Source organism: Phocoena phocoena, chromosome 1, assembly GCF_963924675.1.
Source record: "Phocoena phocoena chromosome 1, mPhoPho1.1, whole genome shotgun sequence".
Lineage (NCBI taxonomy): Eukaryota > Metazoa > Chordata > Mammalia > Artiodactyla > Phocoenidae > Phocoena > Phocoena phocoena.
Genome location: NC_089219.1, coordinates 69,127,053 through 69,146,449, shown reverse-complemented (window position 1 = coordinate 69,146,449; position 19,397 = coordinate 69,127,053). Strand labels below are relative to the sequence as shown.

Below are 19,397 nucleotides of genomic sequence, written 5' to 3'. Positions count from 1 at the left end.
AAACTTTTTAACTGTTACTAACCTCTATCCTCATTTTATACAGTAAGCATATACAAGGAACATTTTTCCTTGCTTATATCTTAAATTTCATTATTCAGTTTTCATTGTCACATTAAACTGAACAATTGTAAATACTCTTCACATATAGTTTTTCTCCTTCACCTTTGTTTTCTAGTATCTTTCTATGGCTTATAACCATCTGCAGTTGAAACCAGCCACAAAAATAAGCTCATGAAATTCACTTACACCCACAGAGGCCACTTTACCCTTCGTGTTTATAAATTTCTAGTTCTCTCCACCTTTTAATTCTGTCTGGAGACTAGTAAATTATTCTTTCAAAAATTGAAAATATCCAACTATTAAAATATTCCCAAAGGAAACATATTAAAAATATGAAGTGTGAATATTTTTTTAATTCATAAGATGATTATATATTGCTATGGAATTTTAGCCGTAATAAAATAGAGCAATTATTTAACTATTACCTCAGGGGGGATGTGGGAAGATATTTTCCTAATGAGGCAGTTTTCTGCCCACTTGTTGATTAAGACTTTTGTGTGCCCAAGTCTGATTAACGAATATACCTCAAAAAGTCCATAGGTCTGTAGTTTCTGTTAGATGCAAAATGTTGCATATATCCCAAGGTATCCATTCATAAAATGAAGGAGATGTAACTTAATTCTTTCCCTTTTCTCAAAATTATTCCTAGAGGGTCATTATACTTTGATAACTATTTCTCTCAGTTTCCATTGGTATATCTATCTACAGATTATAGATTTCTAGTGAGATATCGTTTCGTCAAAATCTGCAAGATGCAAGATGTAACAAAATATAAATTTTTAAATGTTCAGTCAGATTAATGGTTGAATGTTCCTTTACATAAGACATTAAGGATACCTGGGATTGGGGCATACCACTCTTCATCCTCTTATTCGTTCAACAGATGTTTATTGAGCATCATTTATATGTCAGACTTTGTGCTATACCTTGGGAATACATCAGTGAATAAAATATTAAAAAGTCCTTACCCTTATGGATCTTGGATTCTAGACCAGGAGTCTACAATAGCCACAGCCTGTTTTAATAAATAAAGTTTTTTAGGGATACAGTCACATTCATTTGTTTCAGTATTGTCTAAGGCTGTTATTTTTTTTTTAACATCTTTATTGGAGTATAATTGCCTTACAATGGTGTGTTAGTTTCTGCTTTATAACAAAGTGAATTAGTTATACATATACATATATCCCCATATCTCTTCTCTCTTGCATCTCCCTCCCTCCCACCCTCCCTATCCCACCCTGCTAGGTGGTAACAGAGCACCAAGCTGATCTCCCTGTGCTACGCGGCTGCTTCCCACTAGCTATCTATTTTACATTTGGTAGTATATATATATCCATGGCACTCTCTCACTTTGTCCCAGCTTACCCTTCCCCCTCCCCGTATCCTCAAGTCCATTCTCTAGTAGGTCTGCGTCTTTATTCCCGTCTTGCCCCAACGTTCTTCAAGACTATTTTTTTGTCTGTTTTTTAGATTCCATATATCTGTGTTAGCATACGGTATTTGTTTTCCTCTTTCTGACTTACTTCACTCTGTATGACAGACTCTAGGTCCATCCACCTCACTACAAATAACTCAGTTTCGTTTCTTTTTATGGCCAAGTAATATTCCATTGTATATATGTGCCATATCTTCTTTATCCATTCATCAGTCGATGGACACTTAGGTTGCTTCCATGTCCTGGCTATTGTAAATAGAGCTGCAATGAACATTGTGATACATGACTCTTTTTGAATTATGGTTTTCTCAGGGTATATGCCCAGTAGTGGGATTGCTGGGTCGTATGGTAGTTCTATTTTTAATTTTTGAAGGACCCTCCATACTGTTCTCCATAGTGGCTGTATCAATTTACATTCCCATCAACAGTGCAAGAGGGTTCCCTTTTCTCCACACCCTCTCCAGCATTTATTGTTTGTAGATTTTTTGATGATGGCCATTCTGACCGGTGTGAGATGATATCTCATTGTAGTTTTTTTTGTTTATTTGTTTGTTTTTTTGCGGTACGCGGGCCTCTCACTGTTGTGGCCTCTGCCGTCGTGGAGCACAGGCTCCGCACACGCAGGCTCAGCGGCCATGGCTCAGGGGCCTAGCTGCTCAGCGGCATGTGGGATATTCCCAAACCGGGGCACGAACCCGTGTCCCCTCCATCGGCAGGTGGACTCTCAACCACTGCGCCACCAGGGAAGCCCTCATTGTAGTTTTGGTTTGCATTTCTCTAATGATTAATGATGTTGAGCATTCTTTCATATGTTTGTTGGCAATCTGTATACCTTCTTTGGAGAAATGTCTGTTTAGGTCTTCTGCCCATTTTTGGATAGGGTTGTTTGTTTTTTTGATATTGAGCTGAATGAGCTGCTTGTAAATTTTGGAGGTTAATACTTTGTCAGTTGCTTCATTTGCAAATATTTTCTCCCATTCTGAGGGTTGTCTTTTCGTCTTGTTTATGGTTTCCTTTGCTGTGCAAAAGCTTTTAAGTTTTATTAGGTCCCATTTGTTTATTTTTGTTTTTATTTCCGTTCTCTAGGAGATGGGTCAAAAAGGATCTTGCTGTGATTTATGTCATAGGGTGTTCTGCCTATGTTTTTCTCTAGGAGTTTGATAGTGCCTGGCCTTATATTTAGGTCTTTAATCTATTTTGAGTTTATTTTTGTGTATGGTGTTAGGGAGTCTTCTAATTTCATTCTTTTACATGTAGCTGTCCAGTTTTCCCAGCGCCATTTATTGAAGAGGCTGTCTTTTCTTCACTGTATATTCTTGTAAGGCTGTTTTAATGGTAGGAAGAATTGAGTAGTTATAATAGAGACCATATGGCCCTCAAAATCTAAACTATTTACTATCTGGCCCTTTACAGAAAAAGTATGCTAATCCCTGTTCTACACTAGAGTGATGTAAGAAAATATAACTATCCTCTCCCATAAAATATCCTAGAATATCATATTGGATTTATTAAGAATATATTTCTTATATTAAGGTATCTGGTAATTTTATATATTGATTGCCCTTTAAAATACAGTTAGTTACTCCTCCTTTTCTATAAAATTCTTAAAGATAGCTAGCTTTTTGACCCTGAAATTTCAATTCTACCCTAGAGATGTTTTAACAAAAATGAGAAATTGTTTACATGAGCAATAAAGAATTGACTTATTGTTGAATTATATCTAAGTATTTATTTTCCTGACATTATTTTAGAGGGAAATCCTGAAAGTGGAAAAAAAGATCTTAAATTTTCTGTTGAAGACATATTGCCTAAAGTAAAGACTGAAAGATAAAAGTTCTTTTTTTTTTAAGGTGCTATTTATAGGTCCAGTGAGACTATGACACAAAATAATGCTTATCCAATTGTTAATAAATATTCACTATATTTATTGTTAGACACTTCAAATATTTGACACAATTTGGAATAACATCTTTCCATATGAATTAATAACTATTAGTGATAATAATTGATGTTTGTTGGGAATGTATATATTGAACACTATTCTAAGTACTTTACATTAATTATGTAATTTAATACATGCAAAAACCCTGTGAAATAAGTACTAATATTATCCATATTTTACAGACAAGGAACACGCAATACAAGGAATTAAGTAAATAAATGTCAGAGCTGGAATTTGAATCCATTTGTGGATTTTAACTTGGCTGACTTACATGGACTTGCAACTTTTCTGGCAAATAACTCAGTCTAAGAGTAGGAAAAAAGTCAGTTGTGTCATTTTCTCCTTCGTGTGTACTTTAGCAATATTCATTTTAATCCAGAGTTTCACTTGGAGACATTAGATCTTGCTTTTTTCATTTTATTAGAGTTACTTTATTAAACTACATAATGTGACCTGGAAATCCACCTAGCAGGTACACATACCATACGCTGCAGGAGGCTGAAAGATAACAAAGGGTGCAGCAGGGGAGGGGGGGACCCTGCTACCTTTGGTAACAAGCACTTATCCCTCCCAATGGCTTATATCTGATGTGTGACATGTGATGTAGAAAAAGTGAGGGCACCAGTGTCCTTTGTATTTTAAGTAGTAAACCTTAATTTTTCCTTGGAAAAATATCAATAGGAATTCCAATGTGTTTTTCCTGTGCAACAATAGATTATTTTGCATTCCACTGAGACCACTGACATGAACCCAATAACCATATTTGAACTCTAAAGGATATAAAGCTTTGTTATTGACCAGCACAGGAAAAACAATCACTTTCTTAGATCCTTGACCACAGAGAACAGAAGGCAGGTGTCTCTATAAAGGGATCATTGGCATAAAACACTACATCCTGTTCAGTGTTACTGGTTTCTTGACTAAGTTCAATGAACACTAACGCCTAATAGCTAACCAAGTCACTATTCAATAATGTTTTCCTCTTCTACTTTTAACCATTTCTAAAATAAAGTTACTATTAGTAGTCAAAATAAATAAATGTCTAAACAAATTCTTAAACTTTTAGATGTCAATTTAACTTCTCTTTACCTATCCTTCATCTGTAGTTTGGTAGTTTTGCAGAGTTCTTAGGAGCATAAACTGTAGAATCTGTCTACTAGGTATGAATCTTGGCTCTGCTACATCCTAACTGTTTCACTTTGGGCCAATTATTTAACTTCGCTATGCCTCTGTTGCCATAAATGTGAAATAAATATAATGATGCAGATCTTACTCGACTTACAATGGGGTTATGGCTCAGTAAACTCATCCTAAATCGAAATGCATCTAATACAGCCAACCCATCAAACATCATAGCTTAGCCTAGCCTACCTTAAACATGCTTAGAACAATTACATTAGCCTACTATTGGGCAAATATTTTAACACAAAGCCTACTTTATAATAAAGTGTTGAATAGCTCATGTAATTTATTGAATACTGTACTGAAAGTGAAAAACAGAGTGGTTGTATGGGTACAGATATTTGTCAGTGTACTGGTTGTTTACCCTGGTGACAGCGGTGCTGACTGGGAGCTGAGGCTCGCTGCTGCTGCCCACCATCAAGAGAATATCATACCATATATCACAAGACCAGGAAAAACCAAAATTCAAAATTTGAAGTACAGTTTGTACTGAATTCATATCATTTTCACACCACCGTAAAGTCGAAAAATCCTAAATCAAGCCATCGTAAATCAGGGACCATCTGTAATGATAATATTAAGAAGACTAAGAAAACCTACCCCATAAAGTTCATGTGAGGGTTAAATAAACGAATAAATAAGGAAAACTTGGAATAGTGTCTGGCACATAGAAAACAATAAATATTAGTTATTATTATTTTTGTTACTGATTTCAGCCTCAATTTTATAGTAGTTATTGAGTACATGAAAAATGCTATTTTATCGCAGAACAACTATTCATCCAGTTGTATATCCAAGCAGTCAAGGCCTGGTAGGAGGGTATTGCTGTGTTTTAAAGTGTAAACCTCAAGAGATTGATTAGTGAAGTATCAGGAATACTGTTAATACCCCAGAGTAATCTATGAGGGATACTCTCCTCTCATGATATTTAGAACCTACTTAAATATGTTGTTTTCAGATTTTTTCAGATATTTCAATATGTTTCAGATTACTTTTTTTTTCGTATAATTTGTAGACTACATTCCCATTTCTCTGTAGTCTATGCCCTCCTGAGCCAGGTGCTAATAATTTCAGGAGAGAAGCATCTCTTAGCTCTGTAGATATTCCCAAGCTGCTCAGTTCTGAGCCTCGGGAATGTTAAACAAGATGAGGCTAGTGATGTTAGGAGAGAAATTCTTCCTAGCAGTGTCATGGAGGTATATGTAGGGGAAAAGTTATTCCACTCCACCGTTCTGACAAAAGGTCAACAAACACGGTAGCGTCATAATTTCTGTGGGTTTTCCCTAAATTTATATTAAAGCAATTTCACATCTAAACTTTGGAAACTTAGTTTCTAAATATTAATTTATTAGCAAAAAGCTTTTAACAGGTGCCAACCCAATCCATTGCTTCCTGGCACAGCTTCACCATGCAGATCTTGGGCTTTCCAAGGGGAGTTCTGCCGAGCCTGGGTATATTCTTTACTGGGCTCAAACCTTTTATATGTGCTTTCAGCCACTATATACCTTCAGGGTATTTTATCAGTCTTAGCACATACACACATGTTCAGGTTCCACAATGGTTGCAACTTCTGAAAATTGACCCCCTCTTCTTTTGAGATCTCTTTTCAAACAGTTATAGATCAGCCTTCATCAAGGATAATGTCCTTGGGGTTTTCTACTAAGAAGTCAGTGCCCTCAGAGTATAAAAAAGATCAGATGTGAAAATAACTTGAAAGCTAAGAAGTCAGAGTTGTCAAACAAACATCAGAATGCCCACATACTTTGACTTTCAGGTAAACAAAAAATTATTTTTTAAGTATAAGCATGTCCCCAATATTGTATGGAACATACTTATACTAAAAAATTAATTTGTTGTTTATCTGAAATTCAACTTTCACTGGCATCCTATATTTTTATTTACTAATCTGGCAGCAATATGAGAAAGGCCTATAAAGGCAGGTATTATAATGAAGAAAATGTGACAGGTACCTGAAAGTACAAACTGCATTTGTGACTTGCTGGAAAGGAAGTCTTTTACAAGTTATAACTTGTCTTGATCTTTTTATTTTAGGAAACACAGAAACAGAATCCACAAATAATAAATGCTTTCATATAATTGACTACCCATCAAATATCTGGAACATCAATAGTATTTCTGAGTTATTTATATATTTATATTTATATATATATATTTATTTTAAGCTGGATTTAAATTTTTTATTTTAAAAATAAGAAACACTGTAATTATAGGGTGTTTCATATCTATACCTCTATAATTAGCAATAGAAACACCCTGTATTAGTGTTCTAATGCTGTCATAACAAATTATTGCAAACTTAGTGGCTTAAAACACCCCAAATCTGTGAGTTCACAGTGCGGTAGGTCAGAGGTCTGGGCACAGTGCGGCTCAGCTGATTCCTGTGCTCAGAGTCTTACTGGGCTAAAATCAAGGCGTCAGCTCTTCTGGAGGCTTTGGGGGAGAATTTGTTTCTGTGTTTATTCAGATTGTTGGCCAAATTCAGTTTCATGCGATTGATTTCTTTGCTGACTGTTAGACAGAGGTCAGTCTCAATCTGTAAAGCCTCCCATATTTCCTGACACATGGCCCGCTTGGTCTTCTATCTCTCAGACCTTCACTTTTGCCTCATCTCTCCTGCCTTCTGTGGCATCTCTGCTGAATCTTTTCTGCCTTCCTCTTTCGTTTTTAAGGGCTCACATATTTACATTGAGCTGTTATTTTATCCAGGATAACTTTCTTATCCTAAAGTCTTTCTATCCTAAGGATAGAATTATAACCTTAATTCTACCTGTAAAATCCCTTTTGCTATATTCACAGGGTCCCAGACATTAGGGAGTAGACATTTTTTTTTGGAAGGGGCATATTATTCCACTTACCACATAGCCCAATACTATATAAATGTACTGTAACTAAGGCATGTAAAGAAGTGATTCCAGCTGGGAAATAATTAAAAAAAAAAAATCAGACAGAAGACAAAACTCTAACTACTTAATTCCAATCTAGCTAGTAGACAATTTTTTTATTTAATAGATTATATATTTTCACTTTAAAGCTTAAATTAAAAGCTACTCAGCCATCTCTGCAGTGGCCTAGGGATTGAGAATGGGTCTTTTTTTATGGCCTTTTGGTAAGCCAGTAGAAACCCACTTTTGTCCTTGGCAGAAGCAGTTTTGTTCTAGGCCAGTTAATTTAAAGGTAATAAAACTATTTGAAAGGTTGTGATCATGACACATTCTTAAATGAACCAGATCCTGTTTGATATATATATGAAAAATTAAAGCATGAGACTAAAAGTGCTATAAGAGAAATTTTCTCATTCTTTCTGGTGAGATCTGACATCAGCATATAGATGGCTTCATCAATTATTGAGAAAAAGACTAAGAAAAAAAATGACTGATTGGGATGCTTTATTCTAAAGTCTGAATTTGAAGCCCTTGGGTTGAATGTACCTGTAGGTCTAAATCTTTCAGAATTAGCTCTTGCTGTCTCACCAGCCCATCTATTTAAATTTCTAGTTTAAAAGACTAAGGCACTTGAAAATTTTTAATGCACTCTGTCAAACGTGTGTGCCAAACTTTGAAGTAACTGCATGTATCAGTGAAGTGAAGAAACAAATCTCTGTATAGATAAACATCCCTTAAGATAAAGCAAGGGAACTGATTTTAAGCTTCCAGGACTTCGAATGATTTTTTTTCCACGGCTATTTTCATTCTCTTCTGTAATCTAAAGTACAGCAATGAATTTCAGAGTTCTTATGTTTGCCATGTAATGTCCTTGTCCTGTTTATTCCTAGAAAAGTATTATGGGCTCCTGGTTGACAAACTACAACTGTATTTTAAAAATTGAGACAAAAGTCATAATGAGTGACTCTGTTGATTCACAAGTCATTAATTATCCCCTGTGCTTTTTTGTGACACTAATGTTAGAGATAAGTAAAAAGGGAACCACAGCTTATAAAATCAGCACACATAGGTAAGCACTAATGAGCAAAAGTGTGAATCATTTTAAAGGCAACATTTTGCTAATTAAGGTTAATATTAATGATTTATATTATATTTTAAAGACTTACTGAAGTATTCAAGTATTTTATTGTTGCTGTAGCCATTGCTTGTAAACACAGTGTTAATAGTGTCTTCCCAACTATTTAACCTAAAATACAGATATTTCTGTATCAGTCCTCAAAGTCATTACTTCTGGAATAATTGCAAACTATTTCTTATTATTAGAAATACTTTTTAATTCTACATAATCTTGTTCTGAGCTTTTGTTTTTATCTCATCTCAGACTGTTCATGATTACTTCATAAAACATTTCCTCCCAAAAGATACTTTTCTGTACCATGTAAAATGCATAGAGTTTCAACTTAATTTCCACCTGTAAGTAAAGTCATGTGCCTTTAGGTGATGCTAATTCTTTGTTTAAGTTGTTTTTGTTTTTTTTACTCTATTAGAAAAAGAATTTTAAGTAGCTTATATATTTATGGATAAAGAGAGAATGCAGGCAGTGTAAAAAGAGTAAATTTAGGTTTTTCCAGTTATCCCAAATTTGCTTAATATTATAATATGACCTTGGATTTGACTCTGAGTTTGGTTAAGGAAAAAATTATTCTGACACTTGTTAAAATGGCAAGGAAGACTTTATTCCAGACTATTGTGAGACGTGTCAAAACTATCAAAATAGGGGAGATTGAGCTCAACTCTGAATACAATAAGGGCAACTGGGAATTTACAGCCAAGGAACAGGTTATGTGTGAGGGAGTGGTTGGGGATGGCAGATGAAAAACTACTAAGAGGAGACATCAAGTGTAGGGAGAATTCTTTTTTTTTTTTTTTTTTTTGTGCGGTACGCGGGCCCCTCACTGCTGCGGCCCCTCCCGCCGCAGAGCAACAGGCTCCGGACGCGCAGGCCCAGCGGCCACGGCCCACAGGCGCAGCCGCTCCGCGGCACGCGGGATCCTCCCGGACTGGGGCACGAGCCCGCATCCCCTGCACTGGCAGGCGGACTCTCAACCACTGCGCCACCAGGGAAGCCCAAGTGTAGGGAGAATTCTTGCCAAACTTATTTTAAGAGCTTTCTTACTGAATGGCAGGCCAGGGTGATCAGATATCAAGAATGGGAGATGAGGAATTTGAAAGTGATCACATATCGAGAGTGGGAAAAATCCTCTCTAAGCTGATTCAGCAGGATTCTTGCTAGAACTGGGCACTGCAAGGATGTCACTGAAGCTCAGGGTCGAGGCCTAGATGAGAAGAGGGCTCAGAGGAACTTGACTGAGATTTAATTAAGGAAAGTCTTTGTCAGTTTCCTACTGACTAAGGCAAGGGAAGAACATGTTGACATACAGAATTTTCATCGTCCAAAACAGTAAAGAGTATGATCATGCTCTGCATTTCCATAGAATTGAATTTGGGTCTGATTTTATCATTTAGATTTCAGTTTTTCACAAAGGTACACTGGGAGGCAGTAGGTAGATAAAGAGCATTTAAACAGAGGTGGTGAGGGAATGAGCTAAGGGGATATCTAAAGGTCCAGCAAGGACAATGGCCTGAAGTCATGCTTTGTGTGCTGGAGGAAGAACAGAGAATCCAATGTGAGTGGAGTGAGGTGATCAAAGCACAGAGAAGTAGGACTTGAGGGAAGAAGTATATCATTTCAGACCTTAGAATTTATTGTGAGATCCTCAGGTTTAACTCTGAGATGGGAAGCCATTAGAGGGTTCCGACTAGAGAAGTGGTCTGCCTTACATTTTAAAAGGCTCAATCTTTCTGCTGTAATGAGAAAAGATTGTAGGAAGGCAAGGATGCAAGCAGAGAGACCAATTAGGAGGCTTTTGCAATAACCCAGAAGAGGCATGATGGTGGCCTCTTCCAGGATAAGAGCTGTGAAGATGGTAAATGGTGGTCATATTCCGAATATGTTTTGAAGGTAGAGATGAAAGGTTTGCTGATGAATAAACTTGATCTGCTAGAAAATGAGATAACTTTTTTTTCGTGAGGTGGGATATGTTACAACAAAAGTAGGTTCTTTAGGAGAAGAATAGCAGTTTAACTTTTGACATTTTAACTCACAATGCCCATTAGATTTCCAAGCAGAAAAGTTAGATGGAGCTTAAGGATATTATTTGGAGCCACTGAGTCTGAGTCAGTGAGTATATATAGACAGGTCCAGCAACTGAGATCCAGACAAATCACTTATTTTCTTTGTGTTTCACTCCTTTGGCTCTACTGGTCACTCAAGACTGGCTTAGAAATCATACATTAGGGTATCATCACCTGTGTCTTTCTACTCTACTCTGCAAACAACTGCATGGCACTTCCTAAATAATGTTGTACTTGCCTGTTGACTGGCCATCTCCTCCACTGTACTGTAAGTTCCTTGAAGAAAAGGACTATAGTGCATAAGTGATTCTTGAGTGAAAGAATAAATTTTAAAACCTTCGCATTTAAGATAAAATCTAAGAACTCTTCATCTTTTGTCTACCTTGTCTCCAGCTACTCTTCCCTATGTTTACTACACTTCAGCCACCACTGCTGGTAATTTCTTAAAGGCATACCATATTCTTAAGCCTCATGGCTTTTTTCTATGCCATTTTGCTTCATAGAATGCTTTTCTCCCTCATTTTTGATCTGCTAATGCATTATCAGTCGTCACGTCTGGTTTAAAATGCTAAATCTTAAGAGACATACTTCCCAAACCTTCATTCTAGTCCATCTTCATTTTGTGTCTCCTAACAGTCTAAATTTGTGACTGAGTAGCATTTTTCACAGTTTGTAGAATTGTAAGTATTTGTATGATTTTTTTTTTCCTATCTATTTTCTTAATAAGTTTATGAGAACAAAGGGCAGTGTCTGTTTTGTTCATTAATATGTACCCAGACCTCACCAATATACCAGACACTTAGTTGACCCTTTATAAAATGTTTTGAATATATGCAAATAAAAAGCTCCAAGTATTTTTATTATTGTCATTGATAATACAATCAATGTATTTGTGATTGTTTTCATTGCATAAAACCATAATACCTTTTGATAAAAATGCTTTAATCTGTTTTATCTTACAATTGCAAAAATATGTTTATGGACTAAGAATTGTCTCTTGTTTGTGTAGCAGCACCTGGTTTTTATAAGTATGCAAACATTTTCCCTTCTATGTAGAAAACATGTACTTTCCACAGCTAGATCACCCATAAAGAATGTTCCATTTTTACTCTTCACTATTTTAGCATATGACGTAAAAGCATATCCAAAATATATATGCATTTCTAAGAAACCATAACAATATAAGCAACTATTTTTCAAATTTGTTTTATCAATAACAGAAGTTTAAGAAACTTTATTTAATAAATATTATAAATTTAAATCACTAACTTAGGAAATTTATGCATTAGTGAACAATTATTTTAACACTTAAAGTTATTTTATCTTATAACTCTTCTGTTGAGTTAACAAGTTCAATATAAATAGTAACTAGTAAATTTCATTTTTAGAAGCTATATAAAGTCCTTAGAATATGGAAGAAAAAACAGAATTTTCCTATTAATTTCTGAAATCCTAGTATAAGAATTAGCTGAAAATTAAAATATTGCACTTTGCTACTGTTGTTACAAAATGGCTTTTGAAAACTTTGCTTGGATTAATAAAATATATTCAATAAAGGATTAACCTACAAATTATTTCTATAATTTTAATATTTTTAATTATTACTATGCTTATGTTAAAATAGATATACATTTAAAATATACCCCTCAATGAATCCTCTGACACTGCACATATGACTTACAAGTCTCCAAAAGTATAAGAAAAGGAAAGAAAAGAAGAGTAAGTTTTTGGGCTTCCCTGGTGGCGCAGGGGTTGAGAGTCCGCCTGCCGATGCAGGAGACACGGGTTCGTGCCCTGGTCCGGGAAGATCCCACATGCCGGGGAGCGACTGGGCCCGTGAGCCATGGCCGCTGAGCCTGCGCGTCCGGAGCCTGTGCTCCGCAATGGGAGAGGCCACAACAGTGAGAGGCCCGTGTAACGCAAAAAAAAAAAAAAAAAAAAAGAGTTTTTCATAATGCAGTCATTTTAGAAGGGGTAAAAATTCTGTGCATTCTATATAACCGATATTGTGGAATATATAAGAATATAAATGTTTATCAAAATGCATATGCCTTTAAACATATATTTCACTGATTAATACTTTGAAAGTTTATGAGATTAAATTTAGGGAAAGGAAATCTCAACATATTATTAGGAGAGATAGCTAGATGAACCATACAAAAGAAAGTACATTCAAACATTTTCTAACAGTAGAAATTAAGGATGTTTTGTTGTTTTCAAATTTCCTTTCAATTTCTCTTTTCCAGTTTAAATTTTCAAAGGATTGACAGAAGTATCACTAAAACTTCTTTTCAAAGAAACAGCACACAATTCCATGAACAAAAATTTGATTTCTCAAGTGTTCATAAAGTTTTTTAAACCAAAATTTATCTTAATATGTATATTAACCATATTGTTGGCAGAAGATGATAATTCATCAATCTGTAGAAGTGATTATAACATCTGAAGAAGTTCTTGAACAGGTGCTTAATACAATCTGGCAAATTGTACTAACTGTGATTTGTACTGACAATTTTCAGTGATATTGTAAAGATCAACCACATATTTGTTTGCATATGTCTACTAGAGGGTTTGTACTTCTTAATATACATAAAAGTGCCATGATTTGCTGGTTTCTATTTATTTGATATCTTTGCTATTTGTTTATTTCCTTTATATGTATCTAGTTTACTATGAAAATTATCTCTGTTGAAATTAATTTATATTCTCAGGTTAATCTCTTGGCATTTGGAGTTATCATATACAAAGTTTTTCGTCACACTGCAGGGTTGAAACCAGAAGTTAGTTGCTGTGAGAACATAAGGTAAGTATTTCTTCAACTGTATTTTCTTTAGTGATTAAAAGCTTTAGTAACTTAAAGTAGAAATAATTTTTGGAAGGACAATTTTGAAATGATTTTTTCACACTTTCCCCCATCATATTTAAAATACTAAATAGTATTGCTAAATAGTATTTAATATGTTTAATAAGCCTATAATCACCACAGATTAAATGGTAAGTAAAGTAATCTTTTTGAACATATTCCCCTTTGAAATAAAAGATGATGACTGCATTTTAAGACAAAAGTTGGCCTTAGTGATCTGCTTTTGCAAAGCACTTCTCAGCGCTTAGTAACTGTGTTCTTCCTTGTGATTTCTAGTTTGCATTCTGCCGTGATTTGTCCTCAGCTCCCTCCCTTTAAAACTGATTTATTGAGACCTTGAAAATGGTTAGTTCAGGAAAAACTGAAGTGTACTGTAGGGAACATTAGAAACAACTGACGTTTGGGTCTCTTGGGAACACTCCTGTAGTTTCAATATCTTGCACAAGATTTATAGTTAGGATTTAGCAAATGTTTGATTGATTACTTTCTTTTACTCCTCACCATTCATAGTTACATGTAGTTTGCTGGCTTTAATAAAGTTGAGAATGACTCATTTTCTGTGGTACACTGCAAAAACATCTTCTGCAGTAAAGAATGATTGCACTAAGAATGAATGAGAAAATAAGTATTAGTTGCCTCATTTTCAAGGCAGGGTCCTCAGTGAGCAGGATTGAATATTATTTTACCAAAACTCACAGGCAATAAGTTGAAAATGTGTAAAAGTGAGTATGTGCCTGTATTTTTTAAGAAATAAGCGTTCTAACATGAATTTACTTTGAGGTAACTGTATTGCAAAAGCAAAAAAAAAAAAAAAAAAACTTGTTTTATATTTTACATGTTCTCTACTAATCCTGAAAGGAAAGCAGAAGTATCCTTTGATGTCCTGCCCATGTGCTGACCTAAATCCACATGGTATACTCTTCAAGGTTTCTTAGGGAGAATACTTCCTAACAGCTATCTGTCTTACCTTTGGGAGTTCCTGCAACATTAGATTTGAGATCAAAGCATACACACAGGGCTCCCCTGGTGGTGCAGTGGTTGAGAGTCCGCCTGCCGATGCAGGGGACACGGGTTCGTGCCCCGGTCCGGGAAGATCCCACATGCCGCGGAGCGGCTGGGCCCGTGAGCCATGGCCGCTGAGCCTGCGCGTCCGGAACCTGTGCTCCACAACGGGAGAGGCCACAACAGTGAGAGGCCCGTGTACCGCAAAAAAAAAAAAAAAAAAAAAAAAAAAATACACACAGATGAAAATATTTTAGGATTAAGGAAATTCCTTGAAAAATACCAGATTTTAAAAATGCTGCCTTGAATTTGGAAGCACATCCACGCCACAGTATGCTAGTATACCCTAGCCTGTCCCATGCAGCTATAGCATAATTTGTCAGTTTCAAAATTATTGGTCTTTACCGAAGATTTCTTGGTTATTCAAAAACTGACTTCCCACATAATTTGAGGAATTTGAGGATACGTTAAGTATGCATAGCTTTCTTAGCTGGAACATTGCAAATTTGTTCTAGGTCTTGTGCCAGAGGAGCCCTTGCTCTCCTGTTCCTCCTTGGCACCACCTGGATCTTTGGAGTGCTCCATGTTGTGCATGCATCGGTGGTGACAGCTTACATCTTCACCGTCAGCAATGCCTTCCAGGGGATGTTCATCTTCTTATTCCTGTGTGTTTTATCTAGAAAGGTAAGCAATTTGTTATTTTTGTCAACCTTATAGCATATTTATGTAGCATCAGTTACCAAATTGATAAAAATTCTCATTCTCATAGATTTATGACTTGTGCCTTTATTGCCTAAGTGCAGTACACTTTAGTGTCAATCAGAATGCTTGGCTGTTCATAGGGAAATGTGCTTTTAAAAAACTTGCTAGTAGGAGTATAAATACAGCTTACATTCACTTGAGCGTATTCTGACAGATAATCAGAAAGCAACAATAATTTAGAAAACTAAATATAACAATTTGTTGTGATTTGAAAATAATTTGATGTGATTGTTACAGTTATATTTCATGTTCCTTACTTTCTTCTTTTTCTTTTTTTTTAGATCCAAGAAGAATATTATAGATTGTTCAAAAATGTCCCTTGTTGTTTCGGATGTTTGAGGTAAACAGAGAGAACTATGGATCATTATTGCTACACAGAAATAAAGAAGCCAAGCTGTGGATGGCCAATGTATAAAAATGACTCAAACAAATTGTCCAATTGTTAATACTAATCAAATATTTTAAGTCCATTTTTCTGTGTAAGAAATGTAGATAATACGAGATAAAATTATGTACCATATAGCTATAGTAAGCTTTCCTACATGACTTAGTTAGCTATGTCAAAAATAGTATTGCAGATATTTGGAAAGTAACTGGTTTCTCAGAGTGATATCACTGCACCCAAGGAAAGATTTTCTTTCTAACCCAAAAAATATATGAATGTCCTGAAGGAAACCACTGGCTTGATATTTTCTTGATTCATGTTGCCTTTGAAACTAGTCCCCTATCACCTTGGTAATGAGCTCCGTTACAGAAAGTGGAACATAAGAGAATGAAGAGGTAGAATATAAAACAGTAAAAAGGGAACGATGGTTGTAACAATGAGACATATTTTGAACAAGCTCGTTGTTTTGTAAACTAGATGGGAAATTAGAGATAAAACAAACAATTGAATAAACACATCTTACCATTCTGTGAATTGTTCTGAACTTAAATTTCTACCAAAACAACTTAGACCTGTATTTGTTATATCTATTTTCTATTCTAATAGTCTATAAAAACACAAAACTTCACAAAAAAAAAAACCTAAACATTTCTGTTCTGTTTTTAGGTTAACATCAGAATGAGGTATATGCTCTTTCTATACTTATTTCACAGATTGTGATTTCAAATGCTTATTCAGTAGTACATAAATGTGTCAAAATATAATATTGTTCATGCCTGTAAATGTAAAAATTGTGTATATAAACCTGAAGTACTCTGTTCCATAACCTTTCAGTGTAGTGAAAAATATTGTATCTCATTAGACTAGCATATTTGAGTTTATTTTTTTTTTAATTTTAGAAATATTGTAGTTCACATCACAATATTCTCTTTTAACTTACTATTTTTAAAAGGGCATTGTAAATATGAAAGTATTCATAAAGTGAATTGCTATTTTTTTCTGTTCAGAAAAGTACACATTTAAAAATGTTATTTATAACAAAGAAATCACTGGGAACTGTATAAACTTTCACACTGGATCTATTTTCTGACAGTTTTCTTCTATTAAGGCATATCTGCTAAAATGTAAAGCTTCTGTCTATCTTCAAGTTTTCTCATTAAAATGTAGACGCAGTGATTTTACTTCAAAAAATATGTAATTGTTCTACACATACCTTAAAAGTGTGCCAATACACTAAATGTGATTTTAACTTAATTTCTCCAGCTGTTAAAGTGAAGTCTGTCACATCTTACACTAACAAATAAGATGATATCTGAATGAATCTTTTTACAGCTTGGCTGAGGCATTTCTCTAGAAAGATGAGCTGCCTGCCAATGTCTTAAACATTTTTAGAGTATTTGTGATAACTTTTTATTTGATCTTTTGATCTCTTATATGACCTATTATTATCATTATAGGACAGTGCTATTGGAATAAGATACTAAAAAAGTAATCTGTTCAATCAATGTATACAAATTATGTGTGGTGGGCAGAATAATGGTCTTCCCAAAATGCCCACACCCTAATCTTGAGAACACATGAATATGTTAGGTTACGTGGAGAGGAGAATTAACCAGCTAACAGCTAGTCCTCTAACTTTAACGTGAGGAAATTATCCTGGATTTTTCAGGTTGGTCCCATGTAATCACAAGTTTCCTTATAAACAAAAGATGGAGGCAGAAGAGGGAGCCTGTTAAAGCAGTGCCATACGAGGCATACTCAACCACACATTGCTAGCTTTGAAGATGGAAACAGTCCACAAGCCAAAGAACATGGGCAGCTCCTGTAATCTGAGAAAGGCAAGGAAATGGATTCTCCCCCAGAGCTCCTAGAAGGAAGTCAGCCCTGCTGTACTTTTGTTTTAGCCCAGGGAGACCCAGTTTGGACTTCTAACATCTAAAACTGTAAAACAATAAATGTATATTGCTTTAACCACCAAGTTTGTTGATAATTTGTCACAAGATTATTGATATTTTTTTTGATAATTTGTTACAGCAACTATAGGAACTAATACTATGGAAATATATACATAATAACATCTTTAGATATAAGCAAGTATTCATAACAGTAGGGAAAACCTTAAAATCCTGAATCTTGTTTTCACTAACCCTCCCATAGACATCATTGGGTGAAACTTCTATTCTTTAGTATGAGATTTCAGACATTTTCATAACTGCTCACTTACCTTTTTATTAGGTAAGGATCTCTCTTTAAAAAAAAAAACAGGTGTATGCACACGTATAAATATATATTTATTGCATAAATGCCTCATAGCACTTGCCCCCTGTTTTTATAAGCAACAAGAGAAAGGGCTCAAAAAAGGTTTTCACTGGGCTCGGTTTAAAAAATACAAAAATGGGGCTTCCCTGGTGGCGCAGTGGCTGAGAGTCCGCCTGCCGATGCAGGGGACACGGCTTTGTGCCCCGGTCCGGGAAGATCCCACGTGCCGCGGAGCGGCTGGGCCCGTGAGCCATGGCCGCTGAGCCTGCGTGTCCGGAGCCTGTGCTCCGCAACGGGAGAGGCCACAACAGTGAGAGGCCCGCGTACCGCAAAAAAAAAAAAAAAAACAAAAAACCCACAAAAATGAACATTACAATGACAGGAATGTGTTAAGATGCTGAACTGAAAGGTACATACAAAAGTACATACAGCTGCTGGAAACACACTTCCAATGTGCGGCTCCCGAGCCCTCAAATGGAGGAGTGCAATGAAGCCATGTCCCCTGAGGCCCAGCAGCTCTACCTCAGCAGGACCCAGTGTGACCCGCTGCCTGGGGGCTCACCCCATCCCCAAGTGACACTGCCCCACGGTGTGGACATCACCCACGCCTTCAAATGCCCACACACCACACACTTAATTAACATGAAAAAATTTAAACCCACTCAAAGTCTGTGAGATAAAGAGATCCTACCCCCCTGGTTCTCACGTTTGCCCTATGAGTTTCTTCAGTTCTGCTAAACTGTTTATTTTTCCCAAGACTTTCTATGGTTTACCAAATCCCCTATTTCTGGAGCTTCCTCCTTGTTATCATTACTCTGACAAACATCTGCTTATACCTAAGGTATCTTTCTCTATGAAGCCTTTCTGGTTTCACACAAGGAATTAATCAGCTCTACTTTTGTGTCATCATTCCATCCAGTACTTACCTATTTTGACATTTATCACATTGTATTGCAATTATTTATCCCGAGCTCAAGATATTCATTGTACCAAGTTATGTTCTTCCTTTAAGACAGATACCTTTTCTTTTTTGCCTCGTGAATCAATGTCACTGCCTTCTTCTGTTTTGTGACCTTGTGGTTGAGGTGATAAGAGAGTCTGGACCCTCTGAACAGCCTGGCTTTTGCTCTTTTGCTTTAGATACTCCATACTGGAAGCATATGGGGTGAGCCAGCTTTCTCAGGTAAAGCCCTCCATGCTTATCTCTAACGTCATGCAGTTTAGGTGGAAGAGATCGCCCAGCAATCTCAAATTGATGAAGTGGAGAAGGGAGAGGAATTAGGCTACCAATGTAGCCTTGAGCTCGTAATATGGCTTCAACTCAGTTTTTCCAGGGAAGATATTTTGGGATTTGTAAGGAAGTTGCCAAAGAAGTAATAAAGTAGTGCTTTATTTTCCGTTTGTCTGTT

At 35.8% G+C, this 19,397-nt stretch overlaps 1 protein-coding gene across 1 annotated transcript in view; it reads left to right on the top strand.

The window, feature by feature from the left end:
* Nucleotides 1–15,688, top strand: part of ADGRL4 (adhesion G protein-coupled receptor L4) — a 117,756-nt gene extending 102,068 nt beyond the window's left edge. Inside the window, exons 13-15 of the mRNA XM_065886414.1 lie at nt 13,429–13,520; nt 15,098–15,266; nt 15,626–15,688. Coding sequence (XP_065742486.1) covers nt 13,429–13,520; nt 15,098–15,266; nt 15,626–15,688 — 324 coding nt within the window. The remainder of the gene's footprint in view (nt 1–13,428; nt 13,521–15,097; nt 15,267–15,625) is intronic.
* The last annotated feature ends 3,709 nt before the right edge of the window (nt 15,689–19,397 follow it).